This window comes from Pinus tabuliformis, chromosome 7 (genome assembly GCF_031772625.1).
Source record: "Pinus tabuliformis cultivar Carrire ecotype Pingquan chromosome 7, CPIR1, whole genome shotgun sequence".
NCBI classification, from domain to species: domain Eukaryota; kingdom Viridiplantae; phylum Streptophyta; class Pinopsida; order Pinales; family Pinaceae; genus Pinus; species Pinus tabuliformis.
In genome coordinates this window covers 1,104,350,551-1,104,371,213 of record NC_142293.1, presented here as the reverse complement: position 1 = coordinate 1,104,371,213, position 20,663 = coordinate 1,104,350,551, and the positions used below count along the sequence as shown (strand labels likewise).

At 40.5% G+C, this 20,663-nt stretch overlaps 1 protein-coding gene across 4 annotated transcripts in view; it reads left to right on the top strand.

The window, feature by feature from the left end:
* MSH5 (MUTS-homolog 5) overlaps window positions 1–20,663 on the top strand; it is a 490,172-nt gene that overhangs the window by 69,553 nt on the left and 399,956 nt on the right. For all 4 annotated transcript variants that reach the window (XM_089456522.1, XM_089456523.1, XM_089456524.1 and 1 more), the window contains exons 3-5: window positions 16,336–16,430; window positions 16,685–16,765; window positions 16,865–16,940. In XM_089456522.1, the coding sequence (XP_089312648.1) occupies window positions 16,336–16,430; window positions 16,685–16,765; window positions 16,865–16,940 (252 nt within the window). The remainder of the gene's footprint in view (window positions 1–16,335; window positions 16,431–16,684; window positions 16,766–16,864; window positions 16,941–20,663) is intronic.

The window sequence follows — 20,663 nt, the reverse complement described above, 5'->3', positions numbered from 1 at the left end:
TATTGTTACAGAATACAGAGCGGTCAATTAAGACAGGTTCAGGCTCACTTGGGAGACAAACTACAAATTGCTATAAACTGGTAAAATATCTGAATTCCAGGAGTAAAGAACAACTCAGAAAAGCAAGTGTGCAGGACAGGACTATGGTGTTTATGGAGGCCAACAAAATAATTATGGAAAGGAATTTTATACAACAAGTACAAGATAAATCTAAGTTGGTCAAAAAGGAGGTTGATGCTTTTAATGCAAAACTTCACATTTTGGAAGCAATGGGAATGCCATCCTGCTGGGATAAGGAAGGAAAATTATTACCTCCAAATGTTTACAGGTATCCGTTCCTTAAGTCAAGGCAGATTCAAGTGATTTCTTAGATATGACTGGCAAATTGAGTGGACATGATTAGTGGATAAAATGATGAATGACTTTTACATTCATTGTCAAGTTCAAATGGTGTTTCCTACTGTACCAGCGTATCAAAAATAGACTGAGTTCGATTATCTTATAATTATCCAGCCGGATCAGAATGGGAATGGTTGATCAAATTGGGTCCATAAGTTTCTCAACCACTACAACAGAGTTCATTATTCAGCTAAAGTAGGACAGATGACAGCTTATGATTGGACCGTGGAAGACATTTTCTATTTGAATATTAGATCCTAGAAAATGCCTTTTTGCAACAATTAGTTGTTATGTGCTTTTTGTAAAAAAAACTCATGAATAACTCATGAAATGGGTTCATTTTTGGAGAGAAAAGTTTCTAATTTGTATTCAAAGACACTACTTTCATAAAGCTTTAATCAAAATATTCCTCATTCAGCATATGACAGTTTGTTCTCTTTTGTGAATGATTGCTTCTTGTAAGTTTCATACTCTATTTCATGTGAACATTTTGAAGTTATATGAAACACCTGAGAGGTTAAGCTGAGGATCAGTTTCCCTTATATCTCCCAGCAAAGTTATATTTTATACTGAGATCTATGATATAATCAGGTTGTTTGTATCATACCTCTCCAGACATAAATTGTTGCCTTGATTTCATGTGACTAAATTCTGTTCTTTTGTTAAACCATTATAATATTACTCTGTGTATTTTCTGCTATATCAGATAGCCGATATATTCAGGTGAATATTGAAGAAATCTATTATATTTCTTCATTCTTCTTTCATTATTCTCAGTTTTCAGATATGAAACATATAGACATGGCCCATACTACATCTTAAATCCCTAGGGAGGCAGTCAAGACCTTTCGCATGGAACTGTAGACTCTCTCTCTCTCTCTCTCTCTATATATATATATATATATATATACTGATTTCTTCATGCCACCTCAAGATAGTCAAAATTTGCTCAATGGACCATTCAGTTTCACCTTAGGTATACTTGGGATTAGTTTATTTAAAACAGGGATTTCGAATTGAAGTACAGAAGCACAAAACTGCATGTATGACCTTATACAGTGCATAATTTAGGAAATATTGTGTATACTTTACAGCACATGACACTAAGATTAAGGAATAGAAGTCATTTCCAAATACATCTAATCAGTAGATCGTAAAACTCCAATTTGGTCTAGTACACACTTCTATGCCCTTTATATATGCAACATATATTCTTTTAAATTGCAAGAGCTGGGTTTCCAATTAATGGTAAGCTCACACTAAGAAATAATCCTGTCTAAAAATAGAAGTAAAATATCGAAGCCATCACAGTGATTCTTACAATACAAAACTGAGTCTTATTTTAAGAGAGTCTGGTACAAAGAATGAGGAGTAGGTACTTATCAGTTTTAGCAAAAGCAATTCACCTCAAGCAAAATAAGGATAATAAATGATGTCCCCATAAGAATTTCCACAATAGTTTTAAAGTTCAGCTCGCTGACAGTTGCATTTAGCGCATTTATCAAAGAAGCCCTTTAGTGCTGGAACAATAGGTGATACATCTATATCAGGTGATAGAAAATCTAAGGCATAGTAATCACGAGCCATAGCTTCATAGTCCCGGTTAACCATGTGAACTACATGACCAATGATGGCAAATCTAGCCTGTTGAGGGGTTTCACTCATCATTCCAAAATCCAAAAATGCAAGCTTTCCATCGGCTGTGGCAAGAAGATTCCTTGGATGTGGGTCTGCATGAAAATAACCATGTTCAAGTAGCTGCCTGAGACTACACTGGATGCCTATGTTCACCATGTCTATAAGCTTCAGGCCTTGACTTTGTATAGCTTCCTGCTCATTCAGTTTGACATCATCTATCCAATCCATTGTCAAAACTTTCATACTAGTATAATCCCAGAAGATTTCAGGGACAAGGACATCTGGCCTGTCTCCATACAGCTTTTTAACCCTTATTGCATTTTTAGCTTCCTGTACATAGTTGAGTTCCTGGTATACTCTTCTAGCAAACTCATCCAATGGCTTCTTTAATCTCAGGCCTTTGCACTTTAACAGCAACCAATTTGCCAGAGTATCTTAGGCGAGCTTTATAAACTTGGTCCAAACGAACCAATGTATGCCGATGCCATGGTATGATATCGATGTTCTTCTAACTTTTAGTATGCATTCTGAAGTCAAATAAGAGGTGGGAATGATTTAATATCTACTTTTAGCTATTGGATTTCTTTTTGTCAGTCGTTATTGCATTGCATGACGGTGTATAGTTGCAGTATATGCTATAAACAGTATATCTTTGCAATTCATCAACTGCACAAACAAAACTCTATTGCTGTAAAGAATAAACATGTAAGCTAAGCTATGATGGTGTTTTACAGATTGTTTTTCTATGTGTTCTTATCTGCAATGCGTATTGGGAGGCAATTTAGGTAATGGTGAAAATTCTGAACTACATACTCATTTCTAGATTAAAGCACTCGTAGAATTAGAATCTTGCTATGACTACTACATATCATATATGGAAGGATTAAACAGGAAACTGAACTATGTTCTAATGGCTATAATTTTTTTTATTTTTTTATTTTTTATAGGCTGAAAAAATATTGCTGTTATATAAACTAGTTTTCCATGTAAGCATTTTTTTTTTTTTTTTTTGGGAGCCTACTTTCAAAAGAAAGGGCCATTGATATTTCTTTGAATTGAATCTATATTTAGAATTCCATTGATACTTTTTGTGTCAAGCCAGAGGGTAAGGGGTGATGACAAACGCCCCGTTCATACTCAAATCTACACTTTTAACCTCCCGGCCCCAGTAAACGACTCCATTTTAAAGTGGAAACATGCCGCTTTGGTTTTAGCTGCTTTGGCACTGAACTCGTGGGCAATATTTAAACCGTCGCCTGGGCGAATGAACTCTCGGGCAATATTTAAACCATCACCTGGCCGACTAGTGAGAAATGTGCATGCCACCAGACGGTTTAGGCAGACGCGTTGATAACTCCTTTCCAAATCTTCATCTGACACTTCAACATCTCTTCCAAAACCCTTGATATCAGAATCCGTTAAATTTAAATCCGATGGCTTCACTGCATTCGATGAGCTAACGTTTTCTGTCAGTTCCATGTCGAAGCCGTCTCCGGAAGAACATTTGCCACTGCCTTCTCCAGATTTCTCTCCGGAACTTTCACAGCCCACCCTATATTTTCTACGTCTAAGTTTTACCACGTCGAAATTCAATTTCCGCGATAAATATTCTGAACTAGACATCGCATTATTCTCAGAGACTCTCCGTAATTATCCGCTGTAATATTTACATTTTACCGTATAAAAACCCCCTCTTCTTCTTGTATTATCGAATTCACCAGCCCTAACATTAATTCTCTGAAATGTGTCATTTAAGCATAAAGACGGAACAAGAACAGACGCCGGACGGTTGTTTTTCATCGGGCCGAACCCCATTCTATGTGAAAATGAAAACTTCAAAAGACTTCTCGGATTCGAACTCGTCAAATCTTGATTCATCGCAACCCGCATTTGCGTAGTGCCGGGCGCCGAGTCCATTGCTCCGTTCCCGTAATCCTGGAAGAATTTATAGCATTCCAGTTCAGTACAAACTAAACCGTACGCCTTTGATGTTTTAGGGTTTCAAAGAACCCGATGTGAAGGAACAAACTATAGGGGTTTCTGTTAGAGTCGGCTGATGGATCTGTGACGCTCTGTGAAAATCCCCCTCTCAGACACCGATATTTCTTCCTCGGGAGACGGGATTTGAGCCCTCTCGTCTCCGACTGCTGCCATTATTTACTAATAAAACACAATTCGTCGATCTATTTATGGAATTAAACCACAAAATTTACACAAGCATAGGGCCTGTGAGGTCGCAGGGTTTGAATGACGCGCTCTGATACCATATGTAAAGACCATCTACTGAACTTCGAAAATAACCAGAACTAGATACGGTAATAACCAAAACAGAACAGAAATACAGTAAATACGGTAATAACCAAAACAGAACAGAAATACAGTAAATACGGTAATAACCAAAACAGAACAGAAATACAGTAACTGTAAGGAATTTCGAACACCTACCTGAACTGCTGCCTGCTCCGATGTAGTTGATGACGCCGCGGTTATTCTGATCCGATTACCGGGAAACCAATTCCTCCCAGCCAATCCAGTAAGCTTCTCACCGAAGCTCACTGCCCCCGTGCCCAGAACCTCAGATCAATGTAAAGCTCCCTCTGGTTTAAACTCCTGATTTCCTGGTTCTCCTCCTCTCCACTCTCCGTTTTTCTGTCCCCCCCCTTCTCAGCCATATCTCGGTGATTTTATAGTCAGGGCTAAGCGGTGGCCGCCCTGTACACCGACTCCACCGCTTACTCTCGCGGTGACAGCTTCCTCCAGCTGTGAGTCATCCTCCCGTACAGACGTTTCTGCTTTGCTTTATGTTTAGTTCTTTTATGCGATGGTTTATATTTATAAGGTTGAAGGTATTATAACATTTGATCATCATATACATATTAACACTATTATGTTATATGACATACTTTATACTACTTGATTATATTGATATGTACCTTATATATATATACTTTGTTTTATTTATATATATATATTTTTCTAATATATAAAGTTTATTTATGTTTGCTTTAATATAACTTTAAAACTTTAGATTAATTAATTAATTATTGATACCATACTAAATCTTTATTCTTTTTTATAATTATCATTTTTATTCCTTTATTATTATATTTTAGTATTATTATTTTTATACAGGGGCACATAATATGTGCAATTAAAGATGGGTCGTTACATTCGTGCATCCAGATTGAACTCAGATTTTCACGTTGCATAATAATAAAAACCCTCACTGTTGCACTAATTTTCCCAAGTTGGGTTTTGTCATGTCCCTTTCTAAATTATTTTGGAGTAGTATTAATTTCTACATTTTGGGGCCAATTTTGGAGGTGATGGGGGCCCATTCGATTTTATTAGGAGGCTAGACTTAGGATAAGTTATTTCGATGTGGTTAAGTATACGTGGGGGCCACCCATACTAGGGGAATACGCATTCCCTAGTTTGATTTGTATGGAGGGGAAATCGATGGTTAGGTGAGGGACCACGATGGAGGGAAAATAGAGGGAAAAGTGCTCCACGAAATCTATATAAGGAAGGAAACTCTCCTCATTTGGACATCTTATCTTTTGACATATTGAGCTCAATCTTAGTTGCTCGAGCTGCTTAGCTGGGTTACTGTGCTGTTTAGCACATGAGTGTCTTCGAGCGGAGATCTCAACCCTTGCTTCGATGGACTTTGAGTGCCAGCCCTAGGAGGGAGTTCTTCATCTCAGTGCGTAGCAGCAGCAGGGAGACGAGTTACAACAACTATAAGTCGAGTACCAACAACAAGGGGATTTATAGCAGCGTGGGGATTGCGCAGTCACAATGTGAGGCACTCTGGGAAGTTGGGGAGACAGGGGCATCCTTCATCATTTTCAAGAGTATAGAGGGAAACTACAGACAAAAGGGCCATCCTACACGCAACTCTCATTTCATCACATGCAGGACTGCGTCATCTCCTCCATGACTACGCAGTCATTGGAGTGAGACTCTTTGGAGTAGCACCATCCAGGGGAGTTTGGAGCTGGGAGATCATTTGGAGGGCCATTTGAGGAGGATTTTTGGAGTTGGTAGATCATTTGGAGGGCCATTTGAGGAGGATTGTTGGAGTTGGGAGAGCAGAGATTGACAAGATCAGTCACAGCAAGAAAATTCGAAATTGGAGGAGGGCCAAGCTGTGAAAGGTCAATTTTTGAAGGTTGGAACCAAGGAAAACCCTTTCTGGGCTTTTTTGAGTTTTGGGCAAGGATCACGCTCCTAATTTTATAGAATTTTTTGGGCAGATATAAAGGGTCAAAGAGGGGTCCCAACTCAGCCAGCAGCTAGAGGAGCTAGGGGGAATTTGGGCCAAAATTTCGAGGTCAACATTTGGCCAATTCCTTTGTGGGTTATTATGGGTTTCTTGCGTAAAGGCTGGGATTAAATTCCCAGAATTTTCTGAGCAACAGGGAAGACTCTAACAACAAATCATTTCAGGCAGCAACACCTTTTTGGGCAGTAACAGTGCAATGCTTGGGATGGATTACCAACAGATTTGAGGAGGGTTTTCCATTGTTCATTTTGGGCTTTTGCTAGCTTGCCTAGAGCAAGCCCAGGTGCACACATTCCAACACCTTTTGTACACCTCTTTCCATTTAATAAAATTAGGCAACGTAGTTGGGTTGCCAATTCTGTGGTCTGATGGTCTGATTTAATTTTATGGTGTTATTTTAATTTGTCTACTTTGCATAACACTGCTTTCCCTAGTTTGGAACATTACAGTGGTATCAGAGCATGATCCTTGCCCAATTGTGGGAAACTAGCCAGAAGATCATGGAAGCTTTGGCTATGAGTGCACAGTGACGAGTGAAACCAGAGACAAACCCATGGCTCAAGGGAAATCCAGTATGCAGAAATTTTGTGGTAGAATTCATTGGGATGATGAGCGGCTGGCCCAATTGAGGAGGGTGACTAACCAAACACATCCTCACCCTTACAACGGAGACATTAGAGGTGAGCAGGTTGTGGGGTTGCAGCCATCTACATCATGTGGGGAAAGTCGACCATATTAGGGCAACAGATCTCTTGAAAAGGAGCAGGCAAAACAGAGACAGTTAGAGGGTGACACCAGGGGGCGCTTTTGCTGGTGGAGACTGGGCTTTAGATATCAGAGCCTGAGGAGGAGGTTGAGCATGATGCTGAGAGCCCACAGGATGGTGAAGAGCACATCGATATACCCGGTGTGGGATAAGAGTCACTTTATTAGAGACCTCTTTGATAGCCCCAGTTGACACCTTGGTGGAGAAGATAGAGCCTACACACATAGAGCCATCTGTTGAGGAGGAGCCACCCATGGACGAGATGCCAACAATTGCTGAGGTATCTGGAGCTGTGACAGAGTTTACAGGCGATAAATACCCACGTTAGTTCCACCAGTTTTAGGCTGACTTTCTAGCATTAAAAAGGAAGTTCGCATTAGTGCGTGAGGCTATTTGGCAACAAAACGATGAGCTGGAGGGCATGAGAGTGGTTTGTGCTGAGTCCACGACCAAATTGACTCATGTTGGGGAGAAGTTGGATTCCCTACTAGTTTAGCTAGAGTGCACATTGGAGCGTGAGAGCAGCCCTCTTCGGGCATACATAGACGAGGCTAGCAGCACTGTTAGGTTACCTTGGCCCATTGGACAGAGAGAGACAAAGCTACCTAGTCAGATTTATGTATTGACCAGGATAGCTAGATGAGACAACTTGAGTTGCATAGGGTGCAACACCCGCATGCTGGGGTTCTATGTGCAGGAGTTCATGCATTCAATCCCTCTCTTGGGGTTGGATGGTGAGAGATTCTGAGTTGGTACCCTGTGGAGTGGGTTATGTAGATGGTGGTGGACCTGGGTGTAGCTCAGCAAGAGCTTCCAGGCACTGGGGATATCGACAGTGCAGACTGGCATTGGGTTCCGGGTGGGACTACCTATCATTTCCCAGGTACGTGGTTGACTACAACTGGGATGGTGCAGTTGACCTAGCAGTTGAGCGTGCACATTCTTTAGGGGAGTCTTGGTCAACACCAGTGCCGACCAGTTTATGGACAGACTCTTTTGGTTTTCTTGGTATGGCATTTGTACACGGGATCACTGGGTGATCAACATACTCTGGCAGGAGTTTGTCGGAGGAGGTGGCATTGGCAGGCCACCAGACGATGCCTTGTATGGAGCTAGGGGCTCTTCACTTTTGTGTGGGGCACAGAGGACACAGAGGAGCGGAGTAGTGGTGGCATCACTGCTGACACATAGGGAGAGTCACTTCTCGGATCCCTTAGGGGGGATTTGGAGGGAAGATCCATTCATCGGCAGGGATAATGATGCGATGGTGGAGGTGATGATACCGATCGGGTGTGGCCTGAAACGTAGAGACATAGCTGTAGGCCATCACATCCAAAGATGTGTGGGGCCAACTAGCGTTGAGCAGTGGTCTACCGGTGGGCATGGAGATGCATGGTGGTGTGCTGTAGTGTGTTGGACTGCGTTGTGGAGTGGGAGTGCTTCAAATCGCATTGAGTACATGCGGGGAGTGACAGGTGCAGTGACACAAGCGGGAAGCAAGATGATACGGGATGCCATAGTTTTAGCCGAGGGTATCTAGCAGTGTGAAAATTCCTGCACTGAAGGAACCCCTACTGCAGCAAATTCGAATCTACTTCACCTACTTGATTTTTAAATTACATTCATCAAGTTATTCTTCTGAATACTGAAGTAAATTACTTCTGTAGCCTACACTACTGCACATCCCCTGCACTGCTGCTCCCTGTACTACTGCCCATGACACTGCCACTACCACTGCCGCACCTGTACTGTAGCTCCCTCTCAACATGCTGCATCATGCTGCCCATAGCACTGCCACTACTAACTGCTTCACTGCAACTCCTGAAACTTATCCATTTCTGCTACTGAAATGGATTCTTTACCATCCCCATCTTCTCCCTGAAATAAACAAAATTTGTTCTTCCTAGAGCCTTGGTGAGGATGTCTGCCACTTGTTCTCCTGTAGGAGTGTATCTCAACTATACTACCCCTTGTTGGACACAGTCTCTGACAAAGTGACACCTGATATCAATGTGCTTCGATTGATCATGAAATACTAGATTCTCAGAGAGCTTGTTGCAACTCTGATTATCACACATGATCCTGGTCGCTTCCATCCTTCTCCTAAATAGATTCACAAGCAATTTCCTAAGCCATGTGGCTTCACACGAAGCTGTGCTAGCTGCCATATATTCTGCTTCAGCTGAGCTCAGAGCCACGAATTCTATTTCCTACTATACTAGGAGGTCATTCCCAATCCAATGTTGAAACAATACCGAGTTGTACTTTTCCGATCTACTGAATTTCCAGCCCAATCCGCGTTAGTGAACCCACTCAGCCTGATGTCATTGCCTCTGGTGTACAATAGTCCATGCTCGACTGTTCCTTGTATACATTTGAGAACATGTTTCGCTGTTGCCCAGTGCGCCCTCTTAGGTTCCACCATGAACTGACTAAGGGTGTTGGCAGCATAACAAATGTATGGCCTAGCATTGACCAGATACATCAGGGACCCTATAAGTTGTCTATACAAGGTGGGATTAACGTCTTTATCTTCTGATGCATCAATCTTCTTCCAGTTTGTGATCATTGGAGTAGCCATACGTCTACAGTCCGACATCCTGAATCTCTTTAAAATTTTTGTAGCATATCTCCCTTGTCCAAGGAAGATCTCACCCTTCTGCTGCCAAACTTCCATCCCCAGGAAATAATGCATCTGTCCCAAAACCTTCATGTCGAATTCTATGGCTAGGTTCTTCTTGCAGTCTTTGATTGGCCTGGATGATCCTGTCAGGAAGAGATCATCCACATATAACACTAGGATTAGAGGCTCATTCTCTACAACTAGATAGTAGAGATTAGGGTCTGCGTCACTCTTGACAAACCCCATCTTCTACAAGTAGCCATCAATTCGACCATACCATGCCCTAGGTGTCTGTTTAAGCCCATACAAGGCTTTCTTTAATCTGCATACATGAGATTTCTTCTCATGTGTCTCAAAACCTTCTGGCTGTTCAATGTATACTTCCTCTTCTATTACCCTGTTCAAGAATGTTGTCTTGACATCCATCTGATGAATCTCCCACCCCATCTGTGTTGCAAGATATATCACGGTTCTAATAGAAGTATACCTGGCTATTGGTACGAAGGTTTCTTCATAGTCTATCCCTTCCTTCTGAGCATACCCCTTAGCCACAAACCTGGCTTTGTATTTCTCCACACCGCCGTCTGCAACATATTTGACCTTGTAGATCCATCTTGAACCTACCACTGATCTATCCTGAGGCCTAGGTACCACTTCCCAGACATCATTGACCATTACAGAGCTATATTCCTCCACCATAGCATCCACCCATACTTGATGCTGAACGGCCTCTTGAAAACTAGAAGGTTCCCCAACCTAAGCTACTAAGGCCTGGTATCTGTCTGGTTGCCTTTGCTCCCTTTTACTATTCCTGGGTGCACCAATGAAGTCTTCTGCATCTGTAGAATCTATCGGAGTTCTTGACTCGTTCTTCCATTGGTAGTAGGCACATCTATCAGCTCTTCCTCTTCTTGAGATTCCTCCTGTTCTGAAGCTTTGTCTAGTACTAGTTTCCGCTAGTTGAAGTGGTTTGACCAACAGCTCGTCTTTCGACTGCTCCTCGGAAGGCATTTCTCGGGATTTCCTGAAAGCTCTATCCTCCATGAACTTTACATCTTGCCGAACTACTACCTTCCTACTCCCTGGAAGATAGACTCTATATTCCTTAGCATTCTCGCTATATCCCACAAGATATCCTTTCTCAGTAGTTTGATCTAATTTCTTTCTCTTCTCTTCGGGTATACGACAATACACTAAACTCCCAAATATCCTGAAATGACTGACTTCAGGTGTCTTCCCAGTGAAGACCTTCTCCGGAGTGATTTTTCCCAATGCCCTGTGAGGAGTCCTGTTCTGGACATAAACTGCCGTGTTGCATGCTTCTGCCCACATGAATTTAGGCATATCCTAATCATACAACATTGCCCTAGCTGCTTCCACAATAGTCTTGTTTTTCCTTTCTGCTACTCCATTCTGCTCCGGATTGTAGGGAGCTGCCCACTCTCTTCCGATGCCTTACTTAGCGCAAAAATTGGTGAAGTCCTTGTCAACATACTCTCCACCATTGTCTGAGTACAACACTTTTATCTTCTTTCCTGTCAGATTCTCCACTAGAGCCTTGAACTCTTTGAATCGACCAAAAATCTCATCTTTGGTTTTCAGAAAGTAGATCCAAGTCTTTCTGGAATGGTCATTGATGAAGGTGACAAAGTATTCGGTACCACTAAGAGGTTTTGTGGACATCGATCTGCAGATGTCTGAGTGTATCAATCCTAGCACACTCTTAGCCACTGTTACTTTTGGAAAACGTTGCTTTGGCATACTTGCCTAGAGTGCACCCTCTGCATACATCATCTCGTTCAGTACTTAGTTTTGGAACTCCTGATATTGTTTTCCTAAGAATTCTCAGAGCCCCATGGTGTAAGTGTCCCATCCTCCTGTGCCATAGTTCATTCAAATCTTTGTCTCCATTACTTTTTATTAGTGCCATTGGTAATTCTAGCTGCAACTTGTACAACCTGTTACTTCTGATTCCAATCTAGGCCTTATTTTTCCAACTCGGGTGTTTGACATATACTTTCTCCTTAATGAAGAAAACGTCATAGCCCTTGTTTTGAAGTTGAGATACGAAAAGAAAGTTCATCCCCAATCCTGGCACATGCAACACATTGGTTGCTCGAAGTCGCTCTCCTGCTTCAGTTTGAAAAACTATAGTACCTCTTCCTGCTAGAGTACACTTTGCTTTATTTCCCATGGTGATCTGAAAATTCATACTTTCTTCCTGATAATCTGAAAAACATTCTTGGATTCTTGTCATATGCCAGGAAGATCCACTGTCTATATACCAAACCTTCGAGGAGGCAGAGCTTGCTAAGCAAGCGACTTCTTCTTCCAATCTGGAAGCTAACATAGAATAATTGTAATTTATGTCCCTTGTGCATTCTTCTAGAAATCTGCACGAGTCCCCTTGAGTGGATGCCTCTGCATCATGCTCTTGACCCATAATCGATTTTCCTCTCCTGTTGCCGGATCTCTGCTCTAATACCATGTGAAAAATTCTAAACTAAAATTCTACTACTGCAATAACTCATTTATTTCACCTACTTATTATTCACAATAAGTTATTTACGAAATCCCTTCAGTAAATATTAAAATAAATTCTACTGCAGTTATCACACAATTACCCAGAGAAAAAATACATGCACAAGAACCAATCACATCAACACAATTATTTTTGGACAATTGTCCCCGGAAAGAACCAATGTGGGAAAACCAGTGCAGCAGATGAGGGTTTTATTAATCTCCAGCAGCAATTGCTTTTACAAGGAAGGATTTTACAGAGAAATTGAAAGAAAACACCTGACTTTACCTTTGAGACCTTTTGACACTTTGGAGAACCTGCTCCCACTTCTGCGTCACCCCTGCGTCACTCTGTGTGGCCCAGTGTGGCTCTGAGTGGCTTTGCGTCAACCTGTGTAGGCACTGCGTCTCTTCTCTGGACTGCGTCTCTCTTTGTGTTGTCTCCCACTATCCCTGCGTCACCTCCTCCTTTGTCATTGCATGTTGTTGATGCCCTCCTCTTCCTCCACCTTGCAACTCTCCCTCTGAAATCGATCTCCTCTACTTGAAAATCGATTTTCCTTGAGATACTGAGTATCTGCCTGTGTGTCTCCAAATGATCCTCAAGTCTTCTTTTATACTTTTCTTGTTGATGAATCAACGGCCGAGATTAAGTCCCTAATCAACAACTAAGATTAAAACAGACTTGATTCTCGTCTCTTAGAAGCTTCTCACCCTTATCTTTATTAATACCCATTAATATTTTTATTTTCCTAAGTTTAGACTTAGAAACCATTAAAAATATTAATTATTTTAGTAACTCCTTATCCGCGTGGAATTTCTCAAAACGATTTCTAGGTCTTGGAGATCTCATGTGCTGTCATGTCCCTTCTCAAATGAATTAGTCACGGGATGCAACAACACAATTTTGGCAGCAATTTTGGTTTAGGAGGAGGACCCCATGCGTAGAAACTTAGGAACTATAAGCAGTTCGAATTATTTTTGGCAGTTAGTGGAATGTGGGGGCCACCACATGCATAATTCAAATTGCCAAGGAGGACGTTGGAGGGAATTTGAGCTAGTGGAAGGAAGGGCCCACAAGAGGCTAAGGGGGCCCAAGGTGATAAAAGAGGATGGAGCTCTCATTTTCCAGCATTCTGAATATTTGACAAACAAACTCACTCTTGTATGCTCTGCTGCTTAGCGAGTCTATCGACTATTTAGCCACGAGTCTTCCGCAGGGAAGATTCAACCTCTACTTCGGGGGACTATCCGTGCCCGCCCTAGGGAGGTTGTTCCACAGAGATTGCAGGAGTTTCCAGCAGCGATTCACAACTCAGCCAGCCACGCAGAGGAAGGGACTGCGTGTTTTCTGGGCAGCCAGAAATACGCAGAGGTTGATTCAGCCAACCAAGGGGCCACTCACTTGCTGGGAGTTTTCGGGAGCAAAGAAGGTGCAGGACTAAGGGTAATTTATCAGTGGTTTGCAACCAGCTAGCCAGTACACGCAGTAGTATACATTTCTGGGCAGAGGGACAGCGCAGTGGCCTCTAGCAGCAAATTCGTGGGGCTTGATTGAGCAGCGACCAGGGCCAAGGACCATCCGGGTAGCAAGGGATCAGATAGTACATGGGAAAGCAACATTTGAGAGGTGTTTCCAGGTGGATTTGTAGGTTGTTTCCTGCAAATTGAATTTTGCAGTAGTAGTTGGAGAGCAACTCCCAAGAGGCCGAAAATCCAAAGTCAAAATTAGAGAAATTCCCTTCTGGGTTTTGGCCAAGGAGTCTAAGGCTGAAAGGGCAGAATTTTCTGGGCGGTTTTTGGACACTTCCCAGCAGGCCGAAGTCAGCAAATCAACAGTTTACTGGGACAACGCAAAGCATAGTAGAGCAGTAACTGAGCAACCATCTTTGCAGCTAGTCTACCACCTAGGTTTGGTCCAGCTTGTCCTTGAGACAAGCCCAGGTGCACTACTCCATTTATATATTGTCCTCATGTTCTCATATTTCTCAATATATGGCTCAACAGTTTCAGTATTACAGTGTCTCATGGGTGTTTGCTAAATGTTTTTAAATTTCCACTATTGCACTATTTGTATAATTGGATTATCACTTAAATTCCTGTTTAGGAAAATTACATGTGCCTTAGCCTCTCCTCCAAATTTCAAGGCTAGAGCACATCCGATGCTACCAAAAATCAACATAATCCACCTTTAATCCTAACTTATATCTATTAGAAGCAACCTGTTTATTTTGACTGTGCTCTTTACCTTTCCTTTGATACATGTAACCCTTAAATTATTCCCCGTGTGCTCGACAACTTAAATTATTCCCAAATCACTTTTACAGAGGACTCGATAAAACAATAGGACTCACCTAAGACTTTGACGATAAATCCCACCTTAGCTTTTGGGTGAGGTTGGAGGCAAAAACTTTGCCGATCATGCAGGTTTAGAAACGTAGATGAATCAGTAAGACAAAAAACCTCTTAGGATGAAATTCATCGCCAAAATAATAGGCTTACCTAGGTTGTTACATAAATACACAATCTTACTAGCATCATTTACATTTAAACTTGTAGAATGGGTTTACAATGACTCAAAATGTTGATGGCTGATGATCTTAATTCTTTGAAAAATATGGTACAACGGCTTCCTTGGAACTTTGACAAATGTGTGCAACACTTTCCGAGCAAGAAAACCATATAATTGAGTCTCTCTTGCGAATAGGCTTTATGAATCACTCCTTGTCCTCTCATTGTTCCATTCATCTAGTGATTCCCCTTTATACCGAGTCTCCTCCCATTGGTGAAAGTCTGTAAAGAGCAGGGAGCCTTAGCTAAGGTGACAGTGGGATATCGTTCAATTGTTTCCCTTGATCTAGTAGTTTCCCTATAGGATCCCCTCCTAGGACCCTTGCTAGTTTGAGCGGTAACAAGAACCACAAAGACGGAACTAATAATAGCCTTCATGATAGAAGGGGAAATGATTTTCTACTCTAATAAACGTCATAACTCTCATCCAGTGATATGTGCTTGACCTACATACAAGACCATTATCTTCCTTTTGAATGCAATGTAACTATTTTCGTTTTCATTTTAGGCATGCCTTTAAATGATATAATCACTTTTCTCTCTCTTTTTAACTATATGTAATTGCATGCCGTAGACTTGGCCTTAGAATTGGTGGTCCTAAATTTATAATACTTCTGCCTATTTATCATTGATTGCACCTTTGGGCTTTAATCTTTAGTTTGAGGAACTGTTCTTCACTTTTAGGTGCTATTGTTCACCTCTGGGTGTTGTGATTTAGCTTCAAGTACTGTTTTTCACCTTTGGGTCTGATCAATGTTGCAAATATCATTTTGGGGAATATATCACCGAGGGATCGGGAACAAACTTATCAAAAATATCAGGGAAATTATTGGCAAGAATAAATTTGGACTTGAGAAACTCAGAAAAACTGACAACCTGAATCCCCCTCTGACCTCCTGGGATTAAAAAAACACAGGAGAAATAAGACATATCTGCAACATTAAGTGTTAATGTGCATTATTGTTCAGTATCACCTAAGCTTTGAGTCATAACAATCATGCTAGGGAGTGGAGCCATATATTAGTGAACCAAGGCATCAACAACACAAATCCAAAAGAATATTACGTCATCCATTTCAAAGTTTGTGTCCCCTCAAGATCATCAAAAACTGGGGACAATTTCTCTTTGCATGGAGGAAATGATGAGAACTTGTAGTTATCTTTATGCTTTTCTTTTATCTTTTATCTTCCTTTTCATCATCTTTCTATTATCCATATTTGGCTGTGTTTTATTCAAAAGCTACGTCTGCAAGCATGGTGCTTGTGATAATCTTTTACATGCTAAATTTATACCCATTACATTCGTATATATACATATAGCTGGTAGAAGAGTGTACAGATTATCATTCTACAGGAAGGCAATCACATGTTATGTTTTGCATGTTTGTTCTTGTTTTCTTGCTTCCATTTTGATTTCTTTCCATGTTTCAGCTGTGAGCGCATATCAAGGTTTGTTTTTGCTTCTTTAGAGCTAGAACTATGCTTTTGTATTATATCAAATAAGTTTTTCGACTTTGTAAAATGTATGCAGGCTTGGGATTGCATATTATGATGCCAATGATCACCGACTTTATGTCCTAGAGGCTTGGGAAGATGAGTTTGGAGATTTCCCTATTGTAGAGCTGGGTTTGTCTCACATGATTGTAATAATGTGTTTTAATTTCCGCTGCCTATATGTAAATTGAGCTTACACATCAAGATGGACGTATAAAAGGAAAATACATTTAATTGTACACTTGTATATTGTTAAAATTGCCAAGGATGAGATTTTTATCATACCAAAAGTGTTGCAATCTGAGGCCATTTGTCTACTTTAGTGTATCATGGAGATCGCTTAACAGATCAGTGATTTATTAGTGGACTGCTATGTGTCTGTTCAGTCAAATATCAGGCAAGACCTCTTGTGATTTACACAAGTACAAAAGTGGAGGAAACCTTCTTGGCTGCTCTAAAAAATAGAGGCAAGCAATTTCTTCTTGAACAGCATTTTGTGGTCAGCACTTTGTTCTGATAAATTGTTTATGGATAACATAAAATTTCTACTTTTGTTTCGTTGCTAGGAAATGAAGAACTTGAAGATCCTGAAGTGAAGCTTGTCAAAAGCTCAATATTTAGTTATGAACAAGCGCGGCATAGGTATGAATACATATATATATCACTTTTAATTTCACTAACAATTTTATAGCCCCTTGTATATTAAGATAGTTATTTCCTTTGAGCTCAAAATGTCACATGAGACAGTAAAAAGGCAAAGTGGCCTTCAAAGATATCTGAATCTATAACAATCACAAACAAAAAATCTTGAGTTATGATTGCGCTTTTGCTGAGATCTTCCCTAATTGCTATTATATTCAAAAAGTGGGAACTTCTGTTTAGAGAGTGCTATTGGACAAATAATAAATAAAGTGTGGAGATGCTTGGAAGATATCACTCTTTTACTCAGTGCAGCTACAATGGCTCTTTTTGTTAGATGGATAACATTTGGCTGAGGAGAGTAGCATCAAAATTGTTGTAAATTTCTTTGATATTTTTCCAAGAATTTGGGCAATAGTGGCCTTGATGCAACTTTGTTTGTTGGAATGGATTGGATGAATTGCTAACCTCAGCATGATGATTGCTATCTCTTTCGAGCAAGCTATAGTTTCTGATTGAGCCTTTTGCTCCATTGTTGTGTTGACTCTTGTGAAGGCTGGGCATGGACTAAGCGATGGCTTTCATGGTCTGGACCATCTCCTGCTGTCCTTGGGCTACATCGTTCAGGGCATGCTTGAGACTTTTCCAAGGCTGATCCTCATGATCTCCCATTCCTCAATCTTTTTCCTCTGATTCTGGGTAGGGGTTCCCTTTTTCTTCTTCTTCCTCCTATAAGTTACAAATTCTCGATCCCTTGGAGTCATCAATTGTGGTGAGCCTTTCAAGCTGGAAGGATGCTCAGCTCTAATACCACTGTAATATATCCTTTCAATTTATATGGCTAAATTATTCAAAAAATACTTTTCAAGAATTACACCATATATTTTTTTTTCCAGATTCACAGATACATTGCTCAATAAAATTTCCCAGCACTTCAATTAAATTGAAAAGCCCTTAAATGAGAAAATATGCTGCAAAACCCTATCTTCTTTTATTAATGGATTTCTGGAGGAATTTTACATAAATTCTTCAGACAAAAACCTAGTGGATGGACTCTTGAAAACACATGCTCTTGAATGCCTTTCTAATTCGGCCCTTCAACTGAGAAATTCAGCCTCCCAAACTTGACGATCTCGACCTCTTAAATAAATGATTTTCGACCTTCCTACATGTTGTTGCCCAAATTGTAAAAGTAAGATGTGAGAACGCTCAGGGCGGGGGTTGTCACTCTGATCCCTGCCCTCTCCATTCTAGATGTCTCCCTACAGCAAACTATGGGGGGTAGTCCCTATGAAATGTGAGGATGAAAGACCTGTCGGCAACTGACAAGTCCGGGAGACACAACTAGATGGCCTAACAACTTGGTTAATTATGATTAACAAGTTTAGTTGTTAGCACAATTAGATTAAATTATTTGAATGACCAGTGCCTTAATGGAGTCAAATTACTTGCTTAATGTAAATTATTTACCAAGCCACTGGATGAACAGTTGTTGCTTATGATGCTCACTATCCTATATGAAATGCGACACCTAAAACTAAGTGAAATGCAAGATCTTGATAGATTTTAAGTTAGATTCCTACCTATGGGAGTCCTTCCTTTCAGCTATTTTGAAACTAGTCTCTAGTGTAGTTTGGGGAGAGAAACGCACAGAAAGATAAAAAAACGATATTAACGATACCTTCCTTGGAGTTCTAACTTCTAACCACTTGATGCCTCCAGTGCTGTAGAGACTGTGGCTCTGACGACTGCAAGGTCACCATGTTAATCACAAGAGAGGTTCTAGACTTCGCACGCCAGATGAGAAAGGTGGTCCTAGAGTCTTTCAACCAAGCTTATGCTTGGAGGTAAGTTAATTAATGCAAGGCTAATCCTAGAATGTGGATGCAAAATATGGGTGATTATCCTTAAGGCGAAAGTAGATTCAATTTAGAGCAATGAAGAGAAATACTTAACAATTTACAGTGACAATCTTCACCAAAAGAAAGCGCTCAATGAACCAAATAGATGGTGCCAGAAAAGTGTTAACAGGATCACAATGGATAATTGCTTATGAAAAGAGTATGAATATACAAGTCCGATGCTTCTTTCAACAATGATAATCTTTCAACACAATTAGCAATTCTTTAGATACTCTCAAGATTACTCTTATCACAATTATGATGATCAATTAAGTTCTTTTAAGAGTGAATTGATTTTCAAGATTATAAATTGAGATATGAAGCTCACTTCCAAGAAACAACAAGTTAGTAAATCCACAAGAAGTGTTTATTCCAATATGACCACAAGAGGCAATGTAGCCAATTATCCAATAGTCCACTTCTTTAGCAATATGATAGCAATGAAAAGTAAGAATTTCCGTCACAGACCAATGTCACAATATTGCTAGCTATCAATAAGAGAAAGAGAGAATTTACCCACTGTTGTCACCCGGATTGTACAGGCACTGGGACAACCCTCAGGACGAGGTCTTCCACTCTGATCCTCGCCCACTCTGTTCTAGATGTCTCCCAACAACAAGCTACGGGGGGTAGTCCCTATGGAATGAAGGAAAGCAAGTTGAGAATCAACTTACTTGGGAGACACGGATGAGTGGCCTAGCCACTTGGTTGAAATTAAGCAAGATTATTGATTAAATTAGATTTTAATATTATGAGACCAGTACCTTAATGGTGTCACAAATTCTTGCTTCTTATGAATTGGAACCAAATAACTGGATGGACACCCGCTACTTGAATGATTGACTAACCTATATGATATGCAAGTCCTAGGACCTATGTGAGATGCAGTGATCTTGGTAAATTTTAGTTAAATGCCTAGTCTAAGTGTAACCTTCCTTTAACTAGTTTGAAGCTGGGCTCCAAGGTAGGTTGTGGAAAAGAGGCTAACAGGAAGCAGGCTAAGGCCTCATTGACGATACCTTCTATTAGGCTTCTATCACCTGATGCCTCCAGTGCTGGAGAGACGGTGGATCTGATGACTGCAAGGTCACCGTGTTAACCATCGAATAGTTGCCAAGGCCCCTCAAGTTGGATAAGAAGGATTGTCCTATATCTCTATCAACCTAGCTTATGCTAGGAGGTAAATTATTAATGCATATATAGATCTAGTATGCTTATGCAAGAGATTCTGAGTGAGATTTATTTTGAGTTAAGATTTTTTTAAGTTGTTTAAGTACTTAATTATAATCTCTTTAAGAGTACTTAACAATAATGAATTACAATCTTAGACAAGATAAAATGCTTATAGATACAAGTGTAAATTTCAACAATATGCCACAAAATACCAAGTAACCCAAGATGCCAAATGGTTAAAATAGTCAATCAAGATGCTGATTGTGAAAATTTCTAAGTCTGAGACTCTGACACATCAGAAATCCCTACTGCATTAACTGGTTTATTGTCTCCTACTTGTTCTTTCCATTAACAAGTTATTTATATATATAAATACTGAAAGAAACACAAATGCAACCTTCACACATATACAGATCAACAACTCAAATAACTGTGACAACACAAGGGACACCATTATTTTTGGACAATCGTCCCTGGAAAAACCCAGTGCGGGAAAATCGGTGCAATAGATATGAGGGTTTTATTATTATGCAGTTTTTTGAATACAACTAGGGTGCCAGAAATGGCTTACCCTTTAGAGATTTCCTTGGCAGAAGTACCTCTCCTCGAAGACAGATATTCCGACTGATCAGCAACCGGATGATTGATCCCA